Source organism: Herpailurus yagouaroundi, unplaced genomic scaffold (genome assembly GCF_014898765.1).
Source record: "Herpailurus yagouaroundi ecotype Mexico unplaced genomic scaffold, PumYag 67793, whole genome shotgun sequence".
NCBI lineage: Eukaryota > Metazoa > Chordata > Mammalia > Carnivora > Felidae > Herpailurus > Herpailurus yagouaroundi.
Window position 1 is genome coordinate 24,999,343 of NW_024420586.1, and position 25,570 is coordinate 25,024,912.

A 25,570-nucleotide genomic window follows, 5' to 3' on the forward strand; every position below is an offset into this window, starting at 1 on the left:
TTGTTAGAAATTACATTCGTAAATGTATTTTGTCTGTATTTTGTCAAACCATATGGATGTGCAATGAAGTGAGAAGCATGCCTTCATGCATATTGTGATTCGAAGAATCTAAAATATGTTCAATCATTCAGCTGATATTTAGTGGACATACAATGTTATTTAATAACAGGACTGACCTCAACGTGTTGTGAGGATTAAGTAAAACGAAGGCAAACAAAAAACCAGGACCTCCAGAGAGCATAAAAATCGCTTTTTTTTTTTGGTAAGTTATTTATTGAAATACATTATGCAGGCAGAAACTGTAAAAGTCACGCTCCACGAATTTTCACAAAGTAAACTATTCTTAAAAGATTCTGGAAAAAGGATTGTTTTTCCGTTCAGCAGACTCTTTTGAAGCGAGGGCCACAGGCATTTGAAATAGATGACATCATCTGCTATGCAGAAGGGGGAGGCGACTAGGGGCGGGACGCGGGGGTCTTGACGCCAAGCGCAGCAGCTTCCTTTCCCCGCCCATGCCTCTCGCCTGAATGGGTGGTTACTGTAACACAAGTGGTTGAATCCGGAAGTAAAGTGCCCAAACAACCAAGCCGCAGACGAGGGGAGGTGGGACCTCAGTAAGCGCCTGCGCACTGGCTGAAGTGAGGCAATTCACTCGGCTTTGGGGGCGGGATACCTGGCAACGGCATCCTATGCGCATGCGTAGAGGCCGTCTCCACCCTGTGCCAGGTGGGAGGGGCAGTGGGGGGGGGCAGGGTCGCACGGCGCCCTCTGCGCCTGCGCTCAGGCGCAAGGTGGGGCCGCGGTCGCCTGCACTCTGGAGTGTTCACGAGAGTAGGGGGCAACGGTCAACCGTCGCCCTGAGACGGCTGGCGGCGGGATGGCGTCGGCCTCAGGATCCTCGGACTTGGTCGGCTCTGGAGCGCCCCCACCTGGTGGGGGAGCCCAGGCGGCGGCGGCTGAGGAGGAGGAGCGAGAGGTGGTACGGGTACGAGTCAAGGTGAGGCTGACAGCTGGTCGGCCAGCCCGACTGGGGTGTCCACAGGAGGGGAAGGCAGTGACTGCCCTAGGTTGGAGGGCGGGACCCGAGATCTGGGGTGTTACCTGAGGGGCGAGGCTTGAGGGCGGAATGACAGTGGTGGGGACGGGGGTGGGGTGGGGGGGAGGCAGGACCTGGGAGTGCTGGGCAGGGCCTGAGAAAATGGAGGGGTAGGGACCTCAGAAATGGATGGGTGGAGATTATGGATAGAGGGGAGGGGCTCTAGAGCTGGGGGAGGGGCCCTAATAGTTAAGAAGTGAGGCCCTGAGGAATGAGGGGGAGCTGCTGGTGTCTGAAAAGGAGGTGCTGAAGTCAGTTAACATGTGTTAAGACTACACTTTTCTTGCGTGTCCCCACCCTGGATGAGCTGACACGCTTGTCGGTAAGACAAACAGCTAAATAAATGAGATGCTTTGGACACTGGTGAACGCCATGAGGAAATAACGAAAAAGCCTCTGAACTAGGGAGTTACTTTAGCCAAGGTTGTACCGGGAAGTCCCTACAGAGATATTGAAGAAGCAGAGACCCAAATAAAAAAGGAATCAGCTATGTGCATACCGGAGGAAGAATGGAAGCAGAAAGAAAGCAAGGGCAAAGGCTAGGAGGTGGGAATGAGCTTGGTATATTCCCTTAGGTTCCCATATTTCTGGAGCGAGAGGGCAAGGTCAAGAGTGGGTAGGGGGGGTAAAGCAAAGAATTAAAAGAGGGGCAGATTGTGAAGGGCCTCTGGCATGTATTCTAAGAAAGCTGTTGCGATAGTTCCAGCAAGTGGTGATAGTGGCTGGGACTAGGGTGGTGGCATTGGTGTTGATGAGAAGAAGGTAGATTCTGGAAAGAAGTAAACAGATCACCTCAGGGTAATACAGGAAGCTCTAAGGTAGAGGCTTGGGAATTCAGAAGAGTTGATACCTGAGCTGTGAGTGAGCCAGTTGAAGAAAGCAGGAAGGACTTTCCAGATAGGGGAATCAGCACAAGCAAAGTCCTGGAGCCAGGATGTATTCAAAGTAACTTCCAGCCATTTGGTAGCACCAGAGTGTAAAGTTCAAAAAAGCTGTCTGAAGAGAGGCTGGCTAGGGTCCTATAGACCCACCTTCTGGGGACCCTCAGATTGCCTTTGAAGAGATTTAAGCAGGGGAGTATTGTCGATAGATGTGCCAAATTGGTGCAGCATGGAGTATTGATTTAATGGAGGCCAGACTGGACATGGTGATCCTGGAAACCATTGGGGGGACACAGAAGAAGGATTGGGTGGGCGCGCCTGGGTGGCTCAGTCGGTTAAGCATCCAACTTCGGCTCAGGTCATGATCTCGTGGTTCGCGAGTTCGAGCCCCTCATTGGGCTGTCTGCCGTCAGCACAGAGCCCGCTTCGGATCCTCTGTACCCGTCTCTTTCTGCCCACCCCTCTCTCTCAAAAATAAATAAACATTTTTTTAAAAAGAAGGATTGGGGGGCGCCTGGGTGGCGCAGTCGGTTAAGCGTCCGACTTCAGCCAGGTCACGATCTCGCGGTCCGTGAGTTCGAGCCCCGCGTCAGGCTCTGGGCTGATGGCTCAGAGCCTGGAGCCTGTTTCTGATTCTGTGTCTCCCTCTCTCTCTGCCCCTCCCCCGTTCATGCTCTGTCTCTCTCTGTCCCAAAAAAATAAATAAACGTTAAAAAAAAATTAAAAAGAAGGATTGGGTGTCTGGACTATTGCAGTAGCCTCGTCCTCACTAGACTGCTGCTTTCTCCCTTGCCTCCAACAGTCTGTTCCTCCAACAGCATCCAGAGGATCCTGTTAAATCCTAAGTCAGATCACATCCTTCCTCTGCACAGGACCCTCCAAGTCAAAAACCAAAGCCCTCACCATGGCCCAGAACATCTGCCTCCATCTGCCCCTCCCCCAACTTGTATGACCTTGCCTCCTATCCCTCACTCCACTTCATCGTGGTGATGTAGACCCTGGTGGCCTACCCTGTGTCTTCTCTCCCCAGAAGTGTGAGAACTTCTTGCCACCCGAGTTCCGCTCTTTCGCTGTCGACCCCCAGATCACCTCGCTCGATGTATTACAGCACATCCTCATCCGAGCCTTTGACTTAAACGGGTGAGTTATGGGATGCTGGGGGACCAACCATTAGGCCACCCACCTCAACAGTGGTTGTTTGGCTTTTAAGTTGTTGTTTGGTAGGGATTTTGTTTGTTTGTTTTATTATTACAAACACTCCCCCAGTGAACTGCCACTTTTGCCTATCTGGGAATATTTGGGGAAATGTACTCAGGATAAATTCCTAGCAGTAGTATTTCTGGGTTAAAGGGTGTATGCTTTTTAAAAATTCAATGGATGTTTCCAAAATGCTCTCCAGACAGGTTTTTTTTTTTTTTTTTTACTGATTTACAATCTCACCAGCAGCATATAAAATGCCTGTTTTCCTCAAAAACATTGGTTACTAGAAAACATTGGAAAATTTGCCAACCTGATACATGAAAAGTGGTGTCTCTTGGGGACAGGTGTAATGTGATGGTTATTTTGTTGTGGTTGTTATTTTGGAGGAATACGTGCACATGGTAGCAAATTCAAAGAGTACAAAAGTGTTGAATACTTAGGCTGTGTCCATGGTTACCTTAGTTATCACACAACATACTTCATTGCATGGTTGCACAAGTGTAAGTGAAGAACAAATTCTTAGTTGTTGTTTGACTTTTTTGCATAAACATTTTTTGTTGTGAAAAATAAACATACAGATTGCTTTATTTTTTATGCAGTAGAAAGGCTGCTTTCTTCCCACCTCTTTCCCTGAACTACCCTGTTACCCTCCCTAGAGGGGACCAATATTCTTTTTCAGTGTGCCCTCTAGATTCAAGCAGGTGTGTATCTGCTTCTGGGTTTGTGTAACAAAGTAGAGATAATCAATCTGATCTCAAGCTGCCCACAGTCTTTGGCACAGTACCCAACACTTGATAGTTGTTCAGCATTGTCTCGGTCTTCCCTGGCATCTTGTGGAAACTGTCCCTGAGGCCTCTGGGGCACTGGGGCACTTGAGAGCTGCCATACTTCCTCTATCCAGGAAGAAGAACTTTGGCATCAGCTACCTAGGCCGGGATCGGCTCGGGCAGGAAACTTACCTCTCACTCCTGTCTGACTGGGACCTCAGCACAGCCTTCGCCACAGCCTCCAAACCTTACCTGCAGCTGCGTGTAGACATTCGGCCCACTGAGGACAGTGAGTATCTGGCACCCTGGGGGCACTGCTCTGGGACCCACCCTTTCCCTAAAGGATGACTCCACCCCTTACAGTACAGTCCCTCACAGTGGGCTTGGAAACAAGGTATATTAGGTCCAAATGCTGATTTGGCCACTAGGCCTCAATTTCTTTATCTGTAAAGTAGAAAAAATGGTATCTTAGGGCCATCGTGAGGATTAAACAGGGAAAATCATGGAACACTGCATGGTTGCGTAGTGGAAGCTCAAAAAATATTACCTCTAACAACCATAATTATATTTACTGTTATAACATATAACCTAGTGATATAGGTTATAATTATATAATGCAGTATAACAATAGAGGTGTAGTATTGTATGTTTCCATTATAATAACACATAAATATAACAGTACTGATTATAATAATGATGGTTGTATTTATTCATTCATCCTGACTCATACTCATTTGTTTGCACACTTGCTCACTCATTCATCATTGCCTTGATCTCTCAGCCACTTCATCTCTTCTTATATTTGTTCCCTGACTCTTGCCTGTGTTGGTTCCTGGGAGCACACAGATAAATTAAGACAGGGACCCAAAAACTTAATTACAAACCATATATTGGATGCTAATATTGTATCAATATTAAATGTCCTGGGTATGGTAATGGTATCATGGCTGCCAAAGGAAAATGTCCTTGGTAAAAACACCGTTAACTATTAAGAGATAAAGTGTCATGATGTCTGTCAATAATTCAGCAAAAAAAAAAAAAAAAAAAAAAAACAGGTATCTATATGGAGAGAGCGAGATGAAGCAAATGTGGCAAAAATGTGAACAAGGGAGCTAGATGAAGGGCATATAGGTGTTCAATGTATTCATCTTTCTAACTTTATTGTAGATTGAAATTTTTTTAATAAAAAGTTGTGGAGTGGAAGCCTCAGAAAATTCACATGCCCATTTGGGATGACCAAGGTATTACTAACGTCATACTAACACAAATAGCTAACATGTGTCGAACACTTAGGACCATTCTACACCCATAATATTCATTAGATTGTCAAAACAATCCTACAGGGTAGGCATGATGGTTATCCCTATGTTATAGATGAGGCTCAGAGAAGGGATAGGACTTGTACATGTCACACAGACAGTAAGTGGAGGAGCAGGATTTGAACCCAGGTGGTGGCTAAACTAGCTCCAGAGTCCTTGTTCTTAACCATTTGATTCTGTGAAATTATGGGCTTGTTAAGATTGGCAGCCTTGAAAAGAGGAGAGGCAGAGAGAGAGAGAGAGAAAAAAACTAGAGTCAGAGAGAAAGATAATGACAGAGATGGGCAGAGAGACAAATGGAAAAAGGTAGCCAGAGACAAGAACTTCTTTTATTTTTATTTATTTTTATCTTTAATTTAAATACAAGTTAGTTAACATATAGTGTAATAATGATTTCAGGAATAGAATTTGGTGATTCATCACTTACATATAACACCCAGTGCCCATCCCAACAAGCGCCTTCCTGAATACCCATCACCCATTTTAGTCCATCCCCCCATTCACCTTCCCTCCAGCAACCCTCAGTTTATTCTCTGTATTTAAGAGTCTCTTAAGGTTTGTGTCCCTCTCTGTTTTTATCTTATTTTTGCTTCCCTTCCCTTATGTTCATCTGTTTTGTTTCTTAAATTCCACATATGAGTGAATTCATATGATATCTTTCTCTGACTGATTTTGCTTAGCATAATACACTCTAGTTCCATCCACATTGTTGCAAGTGGCAAGATTTCATTCGTTTTGATCACTGAGTAATATTCTATGGTGCGTTTTGTGTGTGTGTGTGTGTGTGTGTATACATATATGTATGTGTATGTATATACATGTGTATATATATACATATATATACACACATACCACATCTTCTTTATCCATTTATCAGTCAGTGGACATTTGGGCTCTTTCCATACTTTGGCTTTGTCAATAGTGCTGCTATAAACATTGGGGTGCATGTGCCCCTTCAAATCAGCACTCCTATATCCTTTGGATAAATACCTAGTAGGGCCATTGCTGGGTCATAGGGTAGTTCTATTTTTAATTTTTTGAGGAACCGCCATACTGTTTTCCAGAGTGGTTGCACCAGTTTGCATTCCCACTAGCAGTGCAAAAGGGTTAGCCTTTCTCCACATCCTCGCCAACATCTGTTGTTGACTGAGTTGTTAATATTAGCCATTATGACAGGTGTGAGGTGGTATCTCGTTGTGGTTTTGATTTGTATTTCCCTGATGATGAGTGATGTTGAGCATCTTTTCATGTGTCTGTTAGCCATCTGGATATCCTTTTTTTTTTTAACGTTTTTTTGTCCTTGAGAGACTGAGAGAGACACAGCACCAGCAGGGGAGGGGCAGAGAGAGAGGGAGACACAGAATCCAAAGCAGGCTCCAGGCTCTGAGCTGTCAGCACAGAGCCTGACAGGGGCTTCTATCCGTGAACCATGAGATCATGACCTAAGCCAAAGTCTGACGCTTAACCAGCTGAGCCACCCAAGCGCCCCCATCTGGATGTCTTCTTTGGAAAAGTGTCTATTCATGTCTTTTGCCCATTTCTTCACTGGATTATTTGTTTTTTGGGTGTTGAGTTTGATAAATTCTTTATAGATTTTGGATACTAACCCTTTATCTGATGTCGTTTGCAAATATCTTCTCCCATTCCATCGGTTGCCTTTTAGTTTTGCTGATTGTTTCCTTTGCTGTGCAGAAGCTTTTTATCTTGATGAGATCCCAATAGTTCATTTTTGCTTTTGTTTCCCTTGACTCTGGACACATGTCAAGTAAGAAGTTGCTGCAGCCAAGGTCAAAGGGGCTGTTGCCTGTTTTCTATAGGATTTTGATGGCTTCCTGTCTTACATTTAGGTCTTTCATCCATTTTGAGTTTATTTTTGTGTATGGTGTAAGAAAGTGGTCCAGGTTCATTCTTCTGCATGTTGCTGCTGTCCAGTTTTCCTAACACCATTTGCTGAAGAGACTGTCTTTTTCTCTTTTCTTTTTTTTATGTTTTATTTATTTTTGAGAGGGAGTAGAGAGAAAGGGAGACACAGAATCCGAAGCAGGTTCCAGGCTCTGAGCTATCAGCACAGAACCTGATGCGGGGCTCCGACTCACCAACTGTGAGATCGTGACCTGAGCCGAACTGGGATGCTTAACCAACTGAGCCAGCAGGTGCCCCCAAGAGACTATCTTTTTTCCTGGATATTCTTTCCTGCTTTATCAAAGATAAGTTGGCCACACGTTTGTGGGTCCATTTCTAGGTTCCAGTGATCTATGTGTCTGTTTTTGTACCAGTACCATACTGTCTTGATGATTACAGCTTGGTAATATAATTTGGAGTCTTGAATTGTGATGCCTCCAGCTTTGGTTTTCTTTTTCAGGATTGCTTTGGCTTTTTGGGGGTCTTTTCTGATTCCTTAGAAATTTTAGGATTGTTTATTCGAGCTCTGTGAAGAATGCTGGTGTTATTTTGATAGGGTTTGCATTGAGTATGTATATTGCTTTGAGTAGTATTGACATTTTAACAATATTTTTCTAATCCATGAACATGGAATGTTTTTCTATTTTTTTGTGTCTTCTTCAATTTCTTTCATAAGCTTTCTATAGTTCTCAGTGTATAGATTTTTCACCTCTTTGTTTAAGGTTCTTCTTGGGTATTTCATGGTTTTTGGTGCAGTTGTAAATGGGATTGATTCCTTGATTTCTGTTTCTGCTGCTTCATTATTGGTGTATAGAAATGCAACCAATTTCTGTACATTGATTTTATGTCCTGCGACTTTGCTGAATTCATGAATCAGCTCTAGCAGTTTTTTGGTGGAGTCATTTGGGTTTTCCACATAGAGTATCACATTGTCTGCGAAGAGTGAAAGTTTGACTTCCTCCTTGCTGATTTGGATGCCTTTTATTTCTTTGTGTTTTCTGATTGCTGAGGCTAGGATTTCCAACACTATGTTGAATAACAGTGGAGATATATATATATGCACACACACACCTGTATGATTTCTGAGTGTCTCCTCTTTGGAACATCTTCCCCATCCACAAGCTTATACAAATATTCTCCTACATTTTATTCTTATATGCTTATTATTTTCTTTAAAATTTTTTTTAATGTTTATTCATTTTTGAGAGAGAGAGAGAGACACAGCACGAGCAGGGGAGGGGCAGAGAGAGAGGGAGACACAGAATCTGAAGCAGGCTCTAGGCTCTGAGCTGTTAGCACAGAGCCCAACGCAGGGCTTGAACCTATGAACCGTGAGATCATGATCTGAGCTGAAGTCATGCAACCAGCTGAGCCACCCAGGTGCCCCTGCTCATTATTTTCATTTTTTGCATATAAATCTCTACTCTGTGAACACTGTGGTAAGTACACTTAGCTCTTAAAAAATGCCAGATAAACAGTTAATTATGCCAGTATCATTTATTAAAGATACACCTTTTTTACACTGATTTGAAATGACACTTTTATCATACACTGAATTCTCGTGTGTACTTGGATTTATTTCTGGGCTTTCTATCACATTCTACTAATTGGCTCCATTTTTATATTGCTGTGCTAACACCATATTTTTATCACATTGGTTTTGTGGTTAATTTTGATAAGGCAAGCATTGCCATCCTCCCACTGTGCTTTTTCTTGGCTCTTCTTTTTCTTAACTATTCTTAAAAAATGTGAATTCTTTCATATGATCCTTAAAATAATTGTATCCAATTCCAGGAAAAACCCTGTTAGGCTTCTGATTGGCATTGCACAGAATTTGTATATTAATTCAGGGTTTGGGAAGTTTGACAAGTTTATAAGAAAATGTAGTACGCATACCATATATTATGTAATACCACAAGCAGAGCCTGGAACAGCACCCCATAATGAAACACTTGGATGCTTCTTCAGGGAAATGTGTGCGCATTCCCACTTAGTAGATTACATAAAGACTATATATAGTCTCATGGCAGTTCAGATCAGGCTTTACCACGGGATAAGTTTGTGCTCATAGAAATCCTTTGCTCATTCTATTAATGGGTTCTTTCTTTCTTTTTTTGGTCAATATAGGATATCTCTCTCTTTTCCTGTAATATGTTTGGTCTTGAACAGTGCTTTTTCTGACATTCACATGGCTGCACTTCCTTTCTGTTTGTTAGTGTTTACCACATATACCTTTAGATTTCTTCAATTTTCAGCCTTCCTCTATCATTTAGTTTTAGGTATGTCTCTCATAGAAACCCCATAGCAGGATTTATGCTTTTTTTACACAATTGACAGTGAAATCTTTTCCCCTCCAGTCTCTCCCACCCTCACAGGCCCTTGAAATGGAAGCTTTGGGACACTTTTAATTCTTATTTTTCCTCTTTTCCCTAACTTTTAACCTCTGGGTTTCGGTTAGTTAGTAATTTCTTTTTATAATTTTTTTTTATGTTTTATTTTATATTTGAGAGAGAGACAGAGTGCGAGCAGGGGAGCGGCAGAGAGATGGAGACAAAATTTGAAGCAGGCTCCAGGCTCTGAGCTGTTAGCACAGAGCCCGACACGGACTCGAACCCATGAACCACGAATGAGATCATGACCTGAGCTGAAGTCAGACGCTCAACCAAGTGAGCCACCTAGGCGCCCCAGTAATTTCTTTTTAAATTCTAGGCTATCATTCTATTTTCTTTATAGTAGGTCACTTGTGTCCCAGGAATCCTAATGTAACACTTAATATTACAAACTCCCAATCATTGCGATGGGGTTCTTGAGCGAACGGCTAAAAATTCATGAGACGTCTTTAGTGCAAAAAGGGGATTTTGCTAAAGCACAGGGACAGGACCCATGGGCAGAAAGAGCTGCACTGGGGTTGTGAGAAGTGACTGACTATACACTTTTAAGTTAATGGGAGTTAGGGATAGTGTAAGTCTCTAAGGAATTTGAAAGTAAAACTTTTAGGACCTTGAGGGGCTAGCTGCTGTTAACATAAGGTTACTTTTAGTCTTTAATTCGACAAAAACATGAAGGAAGTAAGGCATCCATGAGTTCCTTGGACAGGGTCACCCTGCATGTTTCAGATATCTATCAGTGGGCTGCAAGCTGTAAGGAGATTTAATTGAAGCTACATTTTCTATTGCCTTGTTTCCCTCATCAGTGGTATCTTTGTCATTTCACGTTTCACTATACATATTAAAAACTTGTGGCCTGTCACTATTTGCTCTCCCTTTTGCCTTCCCCCACTTTGATCCCCTGAAGTTATTCAGTAGTCATTTGCTTAGAGAACTTCTTATTCTCCAATAAGGTGCACAGGTTACATGTACTCCTCTGACCAAAAATGTCTTTCTTTGGCCTTGATTGATATGTGCTGTCTTGCCTGGGTGGGGGGCCCATGCATCTCAAGCGTTTCTTCTCAGCGCTCCATGGGTGCCACAGGCCACCGTCTTCTTGCTTCCAGAGTTGAGGAACAGAACTATTTGCATCTTAGTCCTCCAGGTATCTCTACTTTTTTTACTCAAATCGTCAAGCTCGAGCTCTGCACCTTGAAGGGGTTCTTCTGTTTTGTCTTACATTAAAAAAAAAAAAACGTTTATGTATTTTGAGAGAGAGAGTGAACGAACAGAGAAGGGGTAGTGAGGGGGGCAAAGAGAGAATCCCAAGCAGGCTCTGTGCTGCCAGCGCATAGCCCGATGCTGGGGCTCGAACCCACGAACCATGAGATCATGACCTAAACTGAAACCAAGAGTCGGATGCTTAACTGACTGAGCCACCCAGGTGCCCCTTGTTTTTCTTTTTCTTTCTTTTTTTTTAATATTTGGTCTTTCAGACCATTGGTTTGACCTTCATCATTTTACCTGTTAAGTGTTTTCATGCCTTGGAAAGACCACTCTGGCAGCTGTTGGGAGAGAGTGGAGAGGAACAAAGAGGGAGTTTCAGGTGAGAGATGTGGTGGTTCAGGCTACAAAGCCAAGATGAGAGAAGAGGTGGAGTTTAAGTATGTTCTGCGGGCAGAAGCCACAGGACTTGGTGACAGTTTGGCCCTGGGAGTTGAGAGTGGGAGGCTGCAGGGATGTCTCTCAGGTTTCTGGCTCAAGCAGATGAACAGATAGAGACACTGTCTATTCACATGAGGAGCAGAGGAGGAGGTCGTGTCGCAAGTGGATCTTGGGTTCTCTTTTTGGATCCCTTAGGTTTTCAGTGCTCTATGAGACATCCAGGGAGAGGCAGTGACATCCAAATAGGGCCTCGAGTTTGCTCCTCCCTCAGCTGTGTGGCAGAAGGCACAGTGGACTCCATGGACATGCTGCTTAGGGACAGCATTTGCCTGCAAATTACAATGGCTTAAACAAACCAAAGTTGATTTGCTTCATATTGTAGAGTTTGATATTGTATCAAGTATTGTAAGATTTCATATTGTAGAGTTTATAGAGTTTGACATTGCTGTTGTGAGTTTAGCAGCTCTGTGGTTCCAGGGCTGACATCTCTTAAGTTTCTCAAACTTCCCTTCATGTGGCCACTGCCACTTCAGCCACCACATCACATTTGTGGTAGGAAGACAGGATGTGAGGGGAAGTAAAGAAGAGAGGAAAGAGACAAATTTCTATTGATATTCCAAGGGTCAAAACTGGAGAGAGCCAGTATAGCGCTATTTCCTCTAAGACACAAATACTTTCTCTAAAATCTGTCTGGGCTCTGGAGTCCGGTAAACAAGATTCAGATCCAGCCGTACCGTTTCCTGGCTGTCAAGTCTTGGCCAATTACCATTCCAACCTTTTTTGTCACCATCTACAAAATGAGAATGATCATGGTAATCTCTACCGATTGTGGGGTGAAGGCTACTGTGAATAGAAGATTAAGAGTTTGGGGGCACCCGGGTGGCTCAGTTGGTTAAACCTCCGCCTTGGGCCCAGGTCATGATCTTGCAGTTTGTGAGTTTGAGCCCCGCATCCGGCTCTGTGCTGACAGCTCAGAGCCTGGAGCCTGCTTCAGATTCTGTGTCTTCCTATCTTTCTCTCTCTCCTCCTCCCATGCTCGCTCACTCACTCACTCTCCCTCTCAAAAATAACTAAACATTTTTTAAAAAGAGTTTGGGCCCTTGGGGTGCCTGAGTGGCTCAGTTAGTTAGGGGTCTGACTCTTGATTTTGGCTCAGGTCATGATCTCACGTTTGTGGGTTCGAGCCCCATGACAGGCTCTGCACTGGCAGAGCAGAGCCTGCTTGGGATTCTCTGTCTCTCTGTCTCTCTCTCTCTCTCTCCCTCCCCCCCCCCCCCCCCTTGCTCACATGCTCTCTCTCAAAATAAATAAATAAGCATTTAAAAAAAAAAGAGTTTGGGCTCTTGAGCTTTGGGCCTGGGCTTCAAATTTCAGTTCTTTCACTCACTAGCTGTGAGGCCTTGGGCAACTATCTTCTATTGATTGTGCCTGTTCCCTCATAGAAAGAATCATGATAATAATGGTGCCTAACTTAGAGACTATGGATGTGAATGTTAAATGAGTCAATATTTGCAAAGGGCTCAGAATACTTCCTGGCACTTAGCACCATGGAACTGGTAATGTTATCTAGTGTTCTTATTATTTCTATTAAACTTAAGCCCTTGTCACAGTGCCTGGCACACAGTAAGTGCTCAATAACTATGACTTCATACATTAAAATATTGCTTAGAGTCTACCCAGCCATTTTGTGAGACCGTTACCACAAAAGAATTATTCATGGTTTAATTTTCACCTGATTTGGATGACATGGGAAGAGAAGGTGGGAGTCATTCATTGCCCCGTGGGTAGCCTGGCTGTAGTAGGAGAGGAACCCAGCCCTGCGGTCTGGGACTCTGACCCCCATTCTCATATTGTGTCATTCTGTGTGCCTAGGCCCGCTGCTGGAAGACTGGGACATAATCAGCCCCAAGGATGTCATTGGTTCTGATGTGCTGCTGGCTGAGAAACGGTCATCGCTGACGACAGCTGCCCTGCCCTTCACGCAGTCTATCCTCTCTCAGGTGGTTTCAGGGACCCCTGTGGCCAGCTGTAGCTGGCGCCCCAGACTCTGAGCATGCTGTTTGGCACCTGCCCAGCTGACAGGTGGCCTTTCCCCCTCCTTCCTTCACAGGTGGGCCGCACCTTGTCTAAGGTCCAACAGGTGCTGAGCTGGTCATATGGGGAAGATGTCAAGCCCTTCAAGCCACCCCTGAGCGATGCTGAGTTTCACACATACCTGAACCACGAGGGCCAGCTCTCCCGCCCCGAGGAGTTACGCCTGCGGATCTATCACGGTGGTGTTGAACCCTCCCTGCGAAAGGTGAGCCGCCTCGGTCACTCATCAGATCCATCACTCGTGCAGTCGTGAACAGCATATGAGACACATGCAGCAGACCACGCCATCATGGGATGGCATGGACATGTTCCAGAGCAGCAAGCTCTCCTTCAGGAGGGCTAGAGGCAGAGGTGGGAAGGCAGACTTTTCTGAAGGAAGACAAAGGCCCCAAGGCCACAGGGTGGATGGTATTGGATATACACTGGGATGTGGTGGCTCGTTTGTAGAACCTCAGCCTTATCCCTTTTGTCCCTGGCCAGGTGGTGTGGCGGTACCTGTTGAATGTGTACCCAGATGGGCTGACAGGCCGCGAGCGGATGGACTACATGAAACGCAAGAGTCGCGAGTATGAACAGCTCAAGAGCGAGTGGGCACAGCGAGCAAGCCCTGAGGACTTGGAATTCATCCGCAGCACAGTCCTCAAGGATGTGCTGCGTACGGACCGGGCCCACCCCTACTATGCGGGGCCTGAGGATGGCCCGCACCTGCGGGCACTGCACGACTTGCTCACCACCTATGCCGTTACCCACCCACAGGTGTCCTACTGCCAGGGCATGAGCGACCTTGCCTCGCCCATCCTCGCCGTCATGGACCATGAAGGCCATGCCTTCGTCTGCTTTTGTGGCATCATGAAGCGCCTGGCCGCGAACTTCCATCCTGACGGCCGAGCCATGGCCACCAAGTTCGCCCACCTTAAGCTGCTGCTGCGACACGCTGACCCTGACTTTTATCAGTACCTACAAGAAGCTGGTGCTGATGACCTGTTCTTCTGTTACCGCTGGTTGTTGCTTGAACTGAAGCGTGAGTTCGCCTTTGATGATGCCCTCCGCATGCTTGAGGTCACCTGGAGTTCGCTGCCACCCGATCCTCCTGAACATGAAGTAGAGCTCGTCGGACCCCCCAGTCAAGTGGCAGACACTGGCTTCAGTGGCCACAGGGGAAGGCCCATGCGACAGAGGCACATGCTGAGGCCTGCTGGTGGAGGAAGCAGTGCTTTTGAAGATGCTGTTGACCACTTGGTCACGACCAGCCAGGGGCCTGGTGGTGGGGGGCGTCTCCTGAGACAAGCCAGTCTGGATGACCTTCAGCAACTCAGGGGTAACACGGGCTCCTGGAGGGACCCTCGGGTCCAGCTGCCCCACCCAGCTGCCCTTATCAGCTCGAAGTCCCTCTCCGAGCCCTTATTGAACTCCTCAGACCCACTGCTCTCCTCCTCTTCCCACCCTGATTCCCCATCCTCCTCATCTCCACCATCCACCCAAGAGGCCTCTCCTGCTGGTGATGTGGCTGCAGGATCCCCCTTGATGCCAGAGTTGGGCTCCCCACAAGAACCTGGGAAGTCCCTGCCACCCCCACCCCCACTGGGCCTGCCCCCACCCCAGGAGTTTGGTCGGGGGAACCCATTCATGCTCTTCCTCTGCCTCGCCATCCTGCTGGAGCACCGCGACCACATCATGCGCAACGGGCTAGATTACAATGAGCTGGCCATGCACTTTGACCGCCTCGTGCGAAAACACCACCTGGGGCGTGTCCTTCGCCGGGCCAAGTCTCTCTTCGCTGATTACCTGCAGTCAGAGGTGTGGGACTCAGAGGAGGGGGCCGAGGCCACAGCCCCGTCTTGATCAGGTTGCTTGCAGCCTACCATCAGCCCCACCTGGTCTCTGTTCTTTGCCATGAGGGCCTACACATAAGACGCCACCTCCCTGCCTGTCAGCCCTTGACCTGTTGGAGTGCAGGGTCCTCTCTCCCCAGGTCTGAGAGTATGGGACTATGCTTTGGCACTGCCCTGTGGAGGCCACGGCCTCTTTTCTCAGTTTATGTTGTTTCATTTTTAACAACTATACTTTGCACACATGAACGTTGCTGTGGTCTTGTGTATTTCTCCGCCCTCTCTGGTTTTTGTTATAGATGGAGTCCCCAGGGGCTCTTAACCTGATGGAGCTGAAATAACTTCACTTGGTGGAGGGTGGTTCCTGCTCCCCCAGTGGCAGGAGAGTGGGTGCTGAGGCTTGGTTCTCAAAGGAGAGCCCAGGTCAAGGACTGCCTGGAGATGGCCTGAGGCTGTTTTGTGGTACATCTGTCTGCCTGGGAGCGACTGGATTATGGCTGTGAATGTATGTTTTCAGGACAGGCCCCAAATGAGGGATGAGAGAGTTAGTTCCTGACTCCAAAAGGGCAAGACTCCTCACACAGACTGGACGGTATAGGCTACTTAGAAATGTTGGGCCAGCCACTTCTGCCATTCCACATGTCACCATCTCTAGGATCCAGACCTTCCCCTGTGAGTCTTACTGCTGGCAGTCCTGGGCAGGGGGCTGAGGCTATTCTTGTCACTTGCTTTGGGACCAGCCTGAGGGACTGTGGCCTTGCCATGCCTCGGGCTCTAAGCCCTAAATTGGGTTTCCAGCTCACGAGGGCCTGTCTTAACAAGTTAGCAATAGAAACCACTCCTCAGCTTTCTCTCTCCCACTTCTGTTGGCACACAAATCAAGCACTGATAAAACTCAGGCCCTAAAAGAAGTCACCCACTTATTTGAGAATATAATGATCAAAAGAAGGCCCTTTTCCCCACTTACTTTCTCAGAAGGTGGATTCTTCTGTAGGCCAGTTGCTGTCCTCCCCAAAGGACATGGCAAATGATGGGTTAGGCAACTGGGTTCCTTCAGGTCCTGGCCAGAAGTTGCTGCACTAGGCTGAGATGAGAGGCATTGGGGCAGCCATCCTCTCATCTGTCTCCCTCAAGAATGCCATATAAAGCTGGAGATCACCCTTAAAAGGTTCCCATCATGACCCGGTATTTGGAGGGGAAGCTGACCATTACTATGATGAGGGCTCAGGCACCGGAAAAACAGGACAAGACCATTCTGTGTCTAGGGTACTCCCAAGTGCAGATAAGGTGCTCAGACATATGCCATCCAAGGGCTATCCAAGATTGAGCATCTGGCCCTCTGAGGACCTGAAATGTCCCCTTTGTCAGTCACCAGCTGATACCCTTTGGGTGCATTCTGTGAGTAATGAGCTCAGATATTTGAGGGGTCAGACAAGTCAATTTTGTGTATAGCAGCTTGGGACCTCTGAGGGTCAGAGGGGTCCTTTCTGTGAATAGGCAGCTCGGATACCCTGAAGGGCAGAAACCTCTATTAGTCCCTGAGGACACTTGGGGTTTCTCGTCCGTGCCAAGGTGGCAAACAGCACAAGCCACTGACTCCCTTGCCTGAAAGCAACCCTGGAGTAACTAGAGGGAAACATGAGTTCCAGAAACCACAGCACAGCTATGAAGACCTATGGGAAAATGGAAGGCTGTCTCTAAATGGACTATGTTTTGGGTGGCGATGGCTGCAGGCAGCAAATATGGGATAGGTTTAAATTCTGGCTCTTACCTCTCCCCCATGTTGTGTTGGGAAGGCTCTTATATGCCCCTCATTGCAGACATCATCCAAACCACTTACAGTTGACTGGGGAGCTACCATCAGGGCAGCAAGAACCCTGTTGAGGGGAAGAAATGAGCAGCCAGAGGCAATCACCCCTCCACGGGCCCCCCTTCAGACACCAGGGCTGGTGGTGACACCTAGGGAGATGGGCTCCTCTTGGGGTTTAAAGATGAAACCTCTCAGAGGAATTGTCAAGTGGTGTGCTAGAAGGGACACCACTTGACTCACTCCAGGTGACTGAGCAGAGTTGAATCTGGCCTTCAGCCTTCCCTCAATATGCTGTATATGCCAGAACAGACACTTACATCAGGAGAACGCGAGCTCACCACCAAAGCAACTAGACACCAGGGTAGCATAACTGCCTCCAGAGAACAGTAGACTGGATGCATTTGTTAGCCATTGACATATAACAAGTTACCCCCAAAACTTCACAGCTTAAAACAAACATTGATTTTCTCATTTTCTGAGTGTCCGGAATCTGGGAGCCACTCAGCTGGGTGGTTTTGACTCAGGGTCTCATCTGAGGCTTCGGTCAAATTGTCAGCCCAAACTGCAGTCAGCCGAATGTGTGACGTGGCTGAATGACCCACTTCCAGTGTAGCCCACTCATGAGGCTGTTGGCAGGGGGCTTCAGTCTTTCACCACCTGAGCTTCTCCATGCAGCTCCTCACAACACGTGGGCCCAACAAGCAGGCAAGAGACCACGACCAAGACAGAACTGTAGTGGCTATTATAACCTAACCTCAGAAATGACATACCATCACTTCTGCTGTATTTTCTTGGTCACTCAGACCAACCCTGGTACAACATTGGAGGGAACTACACAGGATGTGAATACCATCAGGCAGGGATCACTGAGGGCTATATTAGAGGCTGGCTACCATACTGGATGACATATAATGTCTGAAGCAGAAGTACTGGGACAGACATGAAGAATTTTAAGTACAATAAATAAGAGACAATATTAGAATATAAAACCAGAACAAGTGGGGCGCCTGGGGGGCTCAGTTGGTTAAGCATCCGACCTTAGGCTCAGGTCATGATCTCTGGGTTCATGGGTTCAAGCCCCATGTCCAGCTCTGTGCTGACAGCTCAGAGCCTGGAACCTGCTTCGGATTCTGTGTTTCCATCTCTCTCTGCCCCTCCTCTGCTCATTCTCTCTCTCTCTCTCTCTCTCTCTCTCTCTCTCTCTCTCTCTCTCTCTCAAATTTTTTAAATTTTTTAAAAGAAAAAATAAAACCAGAACAAGTGATATAAAAAGGACCCAAAGAAAATATTAGGTATGAGTATGATAGGAAAAAAGGAACAGAAAAATACTGTAAATGGAGAATATGAAATGGGATGTCAGAAGTTTTAATATAATAGCAATAACACAAATATTTAGAACACAGACACTCATTGGATTAAAAAAAAAAGGTCCAACAACATACACAAAGATTAAGAAATGTTGAAAATGAAAGGATGAAGAAAGGATACGGCAGACTAATAACCCAAAGAAAGCTGGGATAACCATCCCAATAGCTAACAATACAATTTAAGATCACAAAAGAGAAGGACATAGACTGATTGACAAGGAAGATACGTCTACCATAAACACATATACTCCTAAGGAGTGCTGAACAATACATTTTTAAGCTCGATATATAATCATTACATATATATAAAACACATTCCTTTTCTTTCTTTTTTTAAAATATTCATTTATTTTTGGGAGAGCCCAAGCAGGGAAGGGGCAGAGAGAAGGGGACAGAGGATCTGAAGCAGGCTGTGAGCCCGATATGGGGCTTGAGATCATGACCTGAGCTGAAGTCGGATGCTCAACCGACTGAGCCACCCAGGTGCCCCTATAAAAACACATTCCTGTATAACCCACCACTTAACAAACGGAGAAGACTCCTTTTATGCTTATACTTAACAATTACAAAAATAGACCACGATAGGGCACAAAGAAAAGTTCAATGAGTTCAAAAGTATCAATATTAAGCATTATCTCTGACCATAATACAATAAAGTTAGAAACATCAAAAAGCTAAAAAAAAAAAAAAAAGCCCCCAGTTTTGGAAACAAACATTATTAAATAACCCTTGGATGAAAGAAGAAATCATAAAGAAACCTTAGAAATGTTTACAGGGGCTCCGGAGTGGCTTAGTCAGTTAAGCATCTGAGTCTGGATTTCAGCTCATCATGTCATGATCTCACAGTTGTGAGATGGAGCCCTTGTTGGGCTCTGCACTGGGCATGGAGCTTGCTTAAGATTCTCTCTCTCCCTCTGCCCCCGCCCCAGCCCCCCCCCCCCCCGCGCGGGCCCACACTCTTTCTCTCAAAAAAAAAAAAATTACAACTAGGGGCACCTGGCTGGCTCAGTCAGTAGAGCATGAAACTCTTGATCTTGGCATTGAGAGTTCAAGCCCCACGTTGGGCATAGAGCTTACTTAAAAATATAAATAAATAAAATGTTAAAAAAGAAATACTTACAGCTAAATAATATAACACTACCCGAAAAAAAGAATTGTAGCACACAGCAAAATCAGTTAATAAGAGAAACCTATAGCTTTCAATACTTTTATCAGGAAAGAGAAGTTGAAAAATATACACTTTAAGTCCAATAAAATGATTACTTGTGGGAGGAAGAGAACAACAGTTGGGTGCAGGATTAAAAGAATAAATAAAATGAGGGGTTTGCATGGAACAACAAGGAGGATGTGTCATGAACTGTAAGAATATGATCAGAGATCAGACACTTTGAAAGGCAAACAAGTACTTCTTTTTTCATGGGGGCTCAGATTCTCTGAGGGCTATCTAAGGCCATTATATATGTGGACAATGTGAAATCTATTCATATCCATCCCGGGCATAGGAGGTCTGGATATGGCAAAAGCCAGACAAGTCCATTTTGTGGATGTGTACCATACCGTAATCTGAAAGTTAACAAATCTAGTCTGTGTTGGGAGGGCTGACCCTCAGAAGGGGTTCATTCTATGGATAAGAAATTTAGTTTCTGAGAGCAGACTAACCCGGTCCTCCTTGATGCAGAGCTCAGACACCCTGAAGGCTGGAGAAGACCAAATCATGAGCAGTGAGCTCAGCCTCTGCTTTAGATAATTCCACTGTGTACTGTGAAAGTCCTTTCTGCGGATCAAGGGCTCGGGAACCCTGAGTGATAGCAAAAATGGTTCTGTGGATTGGGATTTATTCCCTCTGAAGATTGGAGCATCCTGTTTTGTAGAAGGTATCACAGGCAGTCTACTGCCAGGGAAATCAAGAGACTGGCTTCAGGAAGCTGTCAGATAAGGAGGAGGGCTCAAGTCAGAAATGAGAAGTAATGACGCCAGGAAAAAGGATCCCACGACAGGCAGCTAGCTGTTGGGTACAAAGAAGTAAAAATAGGGATCAGGATTAGACACTGAGAAATCGCAGGGTCTGACGTTAAGGACTGTGAAGGGTTAGAACGGCAGGGACAGTGAGGGATAAAACATCGGGCCCTTCAGGTATATGAGAGGACTGAGAGGTGAAGGAAGTTATCTGAAGATGGTAATTACGTCGTCAGGGCCCTTCAGGAAGACGACTGTGATGGCGAGGGACACGTCGGAACCAAGGGGGAAAATCAGGTCAAGGATAGCGAGGGTGATGTCACGGACGGAAAGGGGTATAAGCGAAAGGTCCGAGCGCAAAAGGGATGGAGACCGCTGGACCAGTGAAGGGATGTGGACCGCAGGGCGCATCAATTACAGGAAGCTTGCCTCCAAGCCCGGAAGCGTGCTGAGGATATTGGTCCGTTTGCTCTGCCGTACCTTCCTCCCACCCCTTTCCACGCCCCCTTACCCTTCGCACCCCTTTACCCCGCCCTTGCTGGCTTCAGCCAATGAACATGCACGCTCGTGCGCGCGGGGGACGTTCCGTGACGTACTCGCTACGTAGGCTTTATCAAGCGTCTTCCCGCGCGGCAGTCTTCCCAGTCTCTCTTCTCCGCGGCGGTAGCTGTTCTTCTGGTCTTTTTGCTTCACTTACAGGTAAGTGGTGCATGTCTTGCGGGCTACCTGCTCCTCGCCTCACTGATGTTTGCTGTGCCGGCTAGGAGCGAGGTGCACGAGTGGGGAGAGCAGCGGCTTCTGACACGTAGGCTTGGGCTTCTCCCGACTGGGCGGGTCCCGTGCTCAGGAGTGAAACTTTGCTGTTGGTGGGAGGCTGGTGTGCCATAGCCGAGTGCGAGGAATGCTGGGAGGGGTTGGCGACGTCTGTGGCGGCAGTGGCCGCGCGACAGTCAAGTTTGTGGGCTCCTCTTCCCCCGCGTGACCGGCGCCATCTTGTTCTCCGGGCACTGAGGGAACGCGGGGATGTTGTGGGCCTGCGCAACGGGACAAAATGACGGGCGTGGTGGTGGAGGGTGGTCTGGGCATGCGCGAAAGCGGCCTGCAAATGGCCGCTTGCCTGGTCCAATACCGCGGATTCCCGCCTTTTCTGCTCGTGTTCTCTCTTTAGTTGCCTCTTGTTTACTGTCTACTTTTTATTGCCCCCCTTTTTTTCCCGTTCTTTCTTATTTTCAGCTTTTTTCTTCCCATGTCCACGGTTTCTCCCACCTTTTTTTTTCATATTCCCCGTAGTACCCGAATTGACTGCCATGTCTTCTGAAGAAGGGAAGCTTTTCGTGGGAGGGCTCAATTTCAACACCGATGAGCAGGCTCTGGAAGACCACTTCAGCAGCTTCGGTCCTATTTCTGAAGGTGAGACATGAGCCAGATGTGTGATGAGTGGGGTATTTGTGAAAGTCTTGGGAGCCTTGCATTTCAAAAAATATAAGAAAAATCAGGACCCTAGGCTTTTACATTTTGCTTTTCCTGTTGCTAGGCCTAAGGTGTAGTTTTACAGGAATTCCATAGTTTTCAATTGAGGATTGGTGGGAGAAGTTCATTGTCTACCCGATGGTCTTTTGTCGCTTTCATTTCTTTTTACCCACATTCTCTCTCCTTTCCCCCAGTGGTCGTTGTCAAAGACCGGGAGACTCAGCGATCCCGGGGTTTTGGTTTCATCACCTTCACCAACCCAGAGCATGCCTCAGATGCCATGAGAGCCATGAATGGAGAGGTGAGGCCTCCTGCCTGCATAGGGGCCCTGCCCCCATCTGCCACTTCCAGTATTCTTTCTGTTTTTCCTTCTGTGTCTGCTAGGGGCAGCGCGGCCACCAAACCCCGCAGTGCCCACTCACAGGAGCGTGACTGCCTTCTGTTCTAGGGGGTGGAGGGCAGCGGCAGACAGAGCCGGGCTGCCTGGGAGGCGACGACTGGTCCTGCATGAGGCCGAGAAGCCACCTGTGGATGGTTGACCTGCCCTGGGCTTAGGTAGTAGAGTCTGCAGACCTGCGGGCCTGGCCCGGAGAGGACCTCGTGAGTCTTCTGGGATGGACTCTGAAGTCTCAAACCAAGAGAGGTGTCTGTCTAGCCCTAATAGTGGGGCAGCTTATAGGAGTGGGGAGGAGAACTCGGCCTGAGTTCAGTCAAGATGTAAGTAGTAGCAGGGGGAACACGGTGGATTCAGGTCATTTTGTGGGGTTCTATAGCTCCTGATAAAGCCATTGTGGTCAAAGGAGCTTGTTCTGGAACATGGCACCCAGAACCTGGTGCCCAGCAGGAGTTTCTGGGCTCTTTTGCCCACCTGCCCTACCCATTCTTCCCTTACCACTGTCCTGTCTGACCACCAATCCATCCTCCTTGTGTCTCCCCACACCTAGTCTCTGGATGGTCGCCAGATCCGTGTGGATCACGCGGGCAAGTCGGCCAGGGGAGCTAGAGGGGGTGCCTTTGGGGCCCATGGGCGTGGTCGCGGCTACTCTAGAGGTAGGTGCAGTGGTAAGTTTGGGTATGGGAGGGAGCCACTTGTTAGTGACCTCTGTCTGGACAACTGCCTTTTAACTTTTTCTTGATCTGCTGTAGGTGGTGGGGACCAGGGCTATGGGAGTAGCAGATACGACAGTCGACCTGGAGGATATGGGTATGGATATGGATATGGATATGGAAGGTCCAGAGACTATGGTGGCAGGTGGGTAGCCAAGGGACTGGGGTACTCTGGTGGCACTGCTTCCTTCTTAAGAGCTCAGCTGCCTGAGAGTTCATACGTGCCCGTTTTAATGTTACTAGCATTTGTTTCTACAAAATGCAATGAAAGTATAAATATGAAATTTAACACGTTCTGGGTTCTGTATAGCGCATTAATTGTAAGATGGCGTAGACATAATGTACATAACACATATCATTTGTTGTGTATATTGCATTTATGCTGTAAGTATCCTACACGTAATTATGTGATTTCTGTACAGTATTCATGTGCTTGAATATATCCCATTTTACACACTGAAGCGTATGTTATAATACGTCAAAAATGACAGGATAGGTAAATAAGTATGATTGTTAATATCAAGGTGTATGTAATACATTCTTGTTAATGCTGACGTGTGTTTTTTCCCAGAAGCCAGGGCGGTTATGACCGCTACTCAGGAGGAAATTACAGAGACAATTATGACAACTGAGGTGAGGCATGTGCACCTAATGTAGGTGAGGCTTATGTGTTGCCACTGAGCAGACCTCTGTCCACCAGCCCTGTCGTGTTCGTTCACTCCCCTTCTGCCTGCACATTCTTCACCTGTCCCACCTGACACCATTCCTAGGCCTCTTTGTTCTCAGGTGCCTTGTCAGGGCTAGTCTGCTGGGGGTGGGGCGTGTCTAAAAACTTGTCTCCCCTATAATCTACACTTGCTGGGCATGGAAGAGATGAAGCGGTATTGCTGTTGTCCAGCCTTCAGCACTCCTTGTCAACCCTGGGAGGTGAGCATGTTTGCCTGTGCCTTCCCAACATTACAATTCTCCCCCTTCTTACTGTTCTCAGATACACAAGGAATAAAACTTCTGATCCAGGATCATCCTTCCAAATGGCTGTATTTATAAAGATTTTTGGAGCTGCACTGAAAAATCTGTTTAGTACATCAACTTCTATTTTTGAATTGAGCTCCCAAGGTAGCTTGTTACAAAGACCTTTTAGAAAGTTCCATATGTCTTTTAAAGTTTTTCCTCCCACTTAAAGACAAGTCCTGGGACATTTGTAGAGTCTTTTTCTTCTTACCAGTTTTTTAGTTTGGGCTGTCAGGATTACGGGCTATGGCAAAAAATGTTTGGTCACTTTTTTTTTTTTTCAGATGATGTGCATTTAGGGACATTTTAAAAACCTGTATACAATATTTATCGTGATTAGGAAGCAATTTCTAAATGCAGCTGCAAGAACCTGATTAGAGGTGATTTGGGGTTTTTTTGTTTTTATTCAAGGTCACCACCCTGATACACAGAAGTTTCTTAGAACTTGTGAATGTCCTTTTCTTTAATACTGGAAGAAAAAAATACTCTGTTGTGTTTCACTTAGCATTTAGGATGTCTTTCACGGAGCTGATTAAAAAGTTGAAATGTGAAAACAAACTGATACTGATAGTGCTTTTTCTTTGTTCAACCTAGTTTTCAAACTTAAAATAGGAGATTAAGAGGGGAGGCTTTCAGGAAGGAATATAGTTGGGGGGTAAGCAGTGGTTGCCAAAAGAGTCTCTGAGTTTGGTTGGGATATATATACATGAAGTGTGGGGGTGGGTCCCTGAGATGACCTCTTCCCATTGTTTTGAATACTGTCAGCTTGGGAATCAGACTGCTTGGGTTTGCATCTCCCTAGTTTCTCTGAGCATCAGGTGGGTGCCATCACAGGATTGTTCTGAGAATTAAAGCATCATATGGGATTTAAACATTGGCATAAACAGCATTTCCGGTTTCTTTGAAATGTTGAAAGTTCATTTTGAGAGCACAGGGGTGGGCAGAGAGGGCGAGAATCCCAAGCAGGCTCTGCTGTCAGCGAAGAGGCGGGCACAGGGCTCAAACTCATGAATCTGGAGATCATAACCTGAGCCAAAATCCAGAGTTGATGCCTAACCCACTGAGCTACCCAGGTGCCCCAGTCTGGTCTGCTTTTGTACCTTAGCTCGTCTTCATTCCTCAGTCCTGATTCCAGTGAGTCTGTGGCTTCCACCTGGCTGATAGAAAGCCAAGTACCACCAGATTGTAGGTTCCAGAACATCATGAACAGCCTTATTCCCTCATTTATGCAGAGTGTTAGTGAACTCTGTGTGTTCCCTCAAAAGTCCTATGTTAAAATTCTCCCCTCCCCAGTATGATGGTATTCAGAGGTGAGGCCCTTGGGTGGTTAAGATTAGGTGGGGTCATAAAGGGTGGTGCCTTCCCTCTTCCGTTCTCAGCCATGTGAGGATACAAGAAGAGGGCTTTCACCATAGCTAAACCGAGTTGGTACCCTGAACTCAGACTTCAGCCTCCGGAACTGAGTTTATAAACCACCCAGTCTGGTATTGTTACAGCACCCTGACAGACTATGGGTCCCTGTATTGTGAGAGTCCCAGTAGTGGAAGCCTCCTGGTCCCAGCTAGTTGGGACAGGCCTCAAGGACCATTTCACCCAAGCACTTGTGAATCTTCTTTAGCAGGTGGAGAACTTCTCAGAGCTGTCTGGCCCACTGAGCCAGGACCAGGTAAAGGCATGGCTACCACCACCACTTGGATATTGGGTATTTGAGGAGAGATTCTTTTTTTTTTT

At 46.5% G+C, this 25,570-nt stretch overlaps 2 protein-coding genes across 6 annotated transcripts; both read left to right on the top strand.

Annotated features, from left to right (window-relative positions):
* The first annotated feature begins 764 nt into the window (after positions 1-764).
* On the top strand, positions 765-15,367 carry TBC1D25 (TBC1 domain family member 25). 2 transcript variants are annotated; one of them, XM_040468714.1, is made up of 6 exons: positions 765-997; positions 3,007-3,116; positions 4,078-4,232; positions 13,068-13,195; positions 13,306-13,494; positions 13,770-15,367. In XM_040468714.1, the coding sequence occupies exons 1-6, from the start codon at positions 878-880 to the stop codon at positions 15,129-15,131; spliced, it is 2,064 nt and encodes a 687-aa protein (XP_040324648.1). In that variant the 5' UTR covers positions 765-877; the 3' UTR covers positions 15,132-15,367. The 2 variants fall into 2 exon arrangements, with proteins under 2 accessions (XP_040324648.1, XP_040324649.1); XM_040468715.1 differs by lacking the exons at positions 765-997; positions 3,007-3,116 and adding an exon at positions 11,027-11,136 and having other exon boundaries at positions 4,139-4,232.
* Positions 15,368-20,819: 5,452 nt separating this feature from the next.
* On the top strand, positions 20,820-24,401 carry RBM3 (RNA binding motif protein 3). Of its 4 annotated transcripts, none has more exons than XM_040468718.1 (7): positions 20,820-20,950; positions 21,542-21,661; positions 21,916-22,022; positions 22,666-22,771; positions 22,868-22,973; positions 23,400-23,485; positions 23,817-24,401. In XM_040468718.1, exons 2-6 carry the CDS (start codon positions 21,559-21,561, stop codon positions 23,458-23,460), a joined length of 483 nt encoding a protein of 160 aa, XP_040324652.1. In that variant the 5' UTR covers positions 20,820-20,950; positions 21,542-21,558; the 3' UTR covers positions 23,461-23,485; positions 23,817-24,401. The 4 variants fall into 4 exon arrangements, with proteins under 4 accessions (XP_040324652.1, XP_040324653.1, XP_040324654.1 ...); XM_040468719.1 differs by having other exon boundaries at positions 23,400-23,481; XM_040468720.1 differs by having other exon boundaries at positions 23,403-23,485.
* The last annotated feature ends 1,169 nt before the right edge of the window (positions 24,402-25,570 follow it).

Bases quoted from the DNA above. Each gene is read 5' to 3' on its own strand.
- TBC1D25 (XM_040468714.1), top strand. From the start codon at position 878: ATGGCGTCGGCCTCAGGATCCTCGGACTTGGTCGGCTCTGGAGCGCCC. The intron at 4,233-13,067 runs GTGAGTATCTGG...CTGTGTGCCTAG, and splicing joins CATTCGGCCCACTGAGGACA to GCCCGCTGCTGGAAGACTGG. The intron at 13,495-13,769 runs GTGAGCCGCCTC...GTCCCTGGCCAG, and splicing joins TTGAACCCTCCCTGCGAAAG to GTGGTGTGGCGGTACCTGTT.
- RBM3 (XM_040468718.1), top strand. From the start codon at position 21,559: ATGTCTTCTGAAGAAGGGAAGCTTTTCGTGGGAGGGCTCAATTTCAAC. The intron at 21,662-21,915 runs GTGAGACATGAG...CCTTTCCCCCAG, and splicing joins CTTCGGTCCTATTTCTGAAG to TGGTCGTTGTCAAAGACCGG. The intron at 22,974-23,399 runs GTGGGTAGCCAA...GTTTTTTCCCAG, and splicing joins TCCAGAGACTATGGTGGCAG to AAGCCAGGGCGGTTATGACC.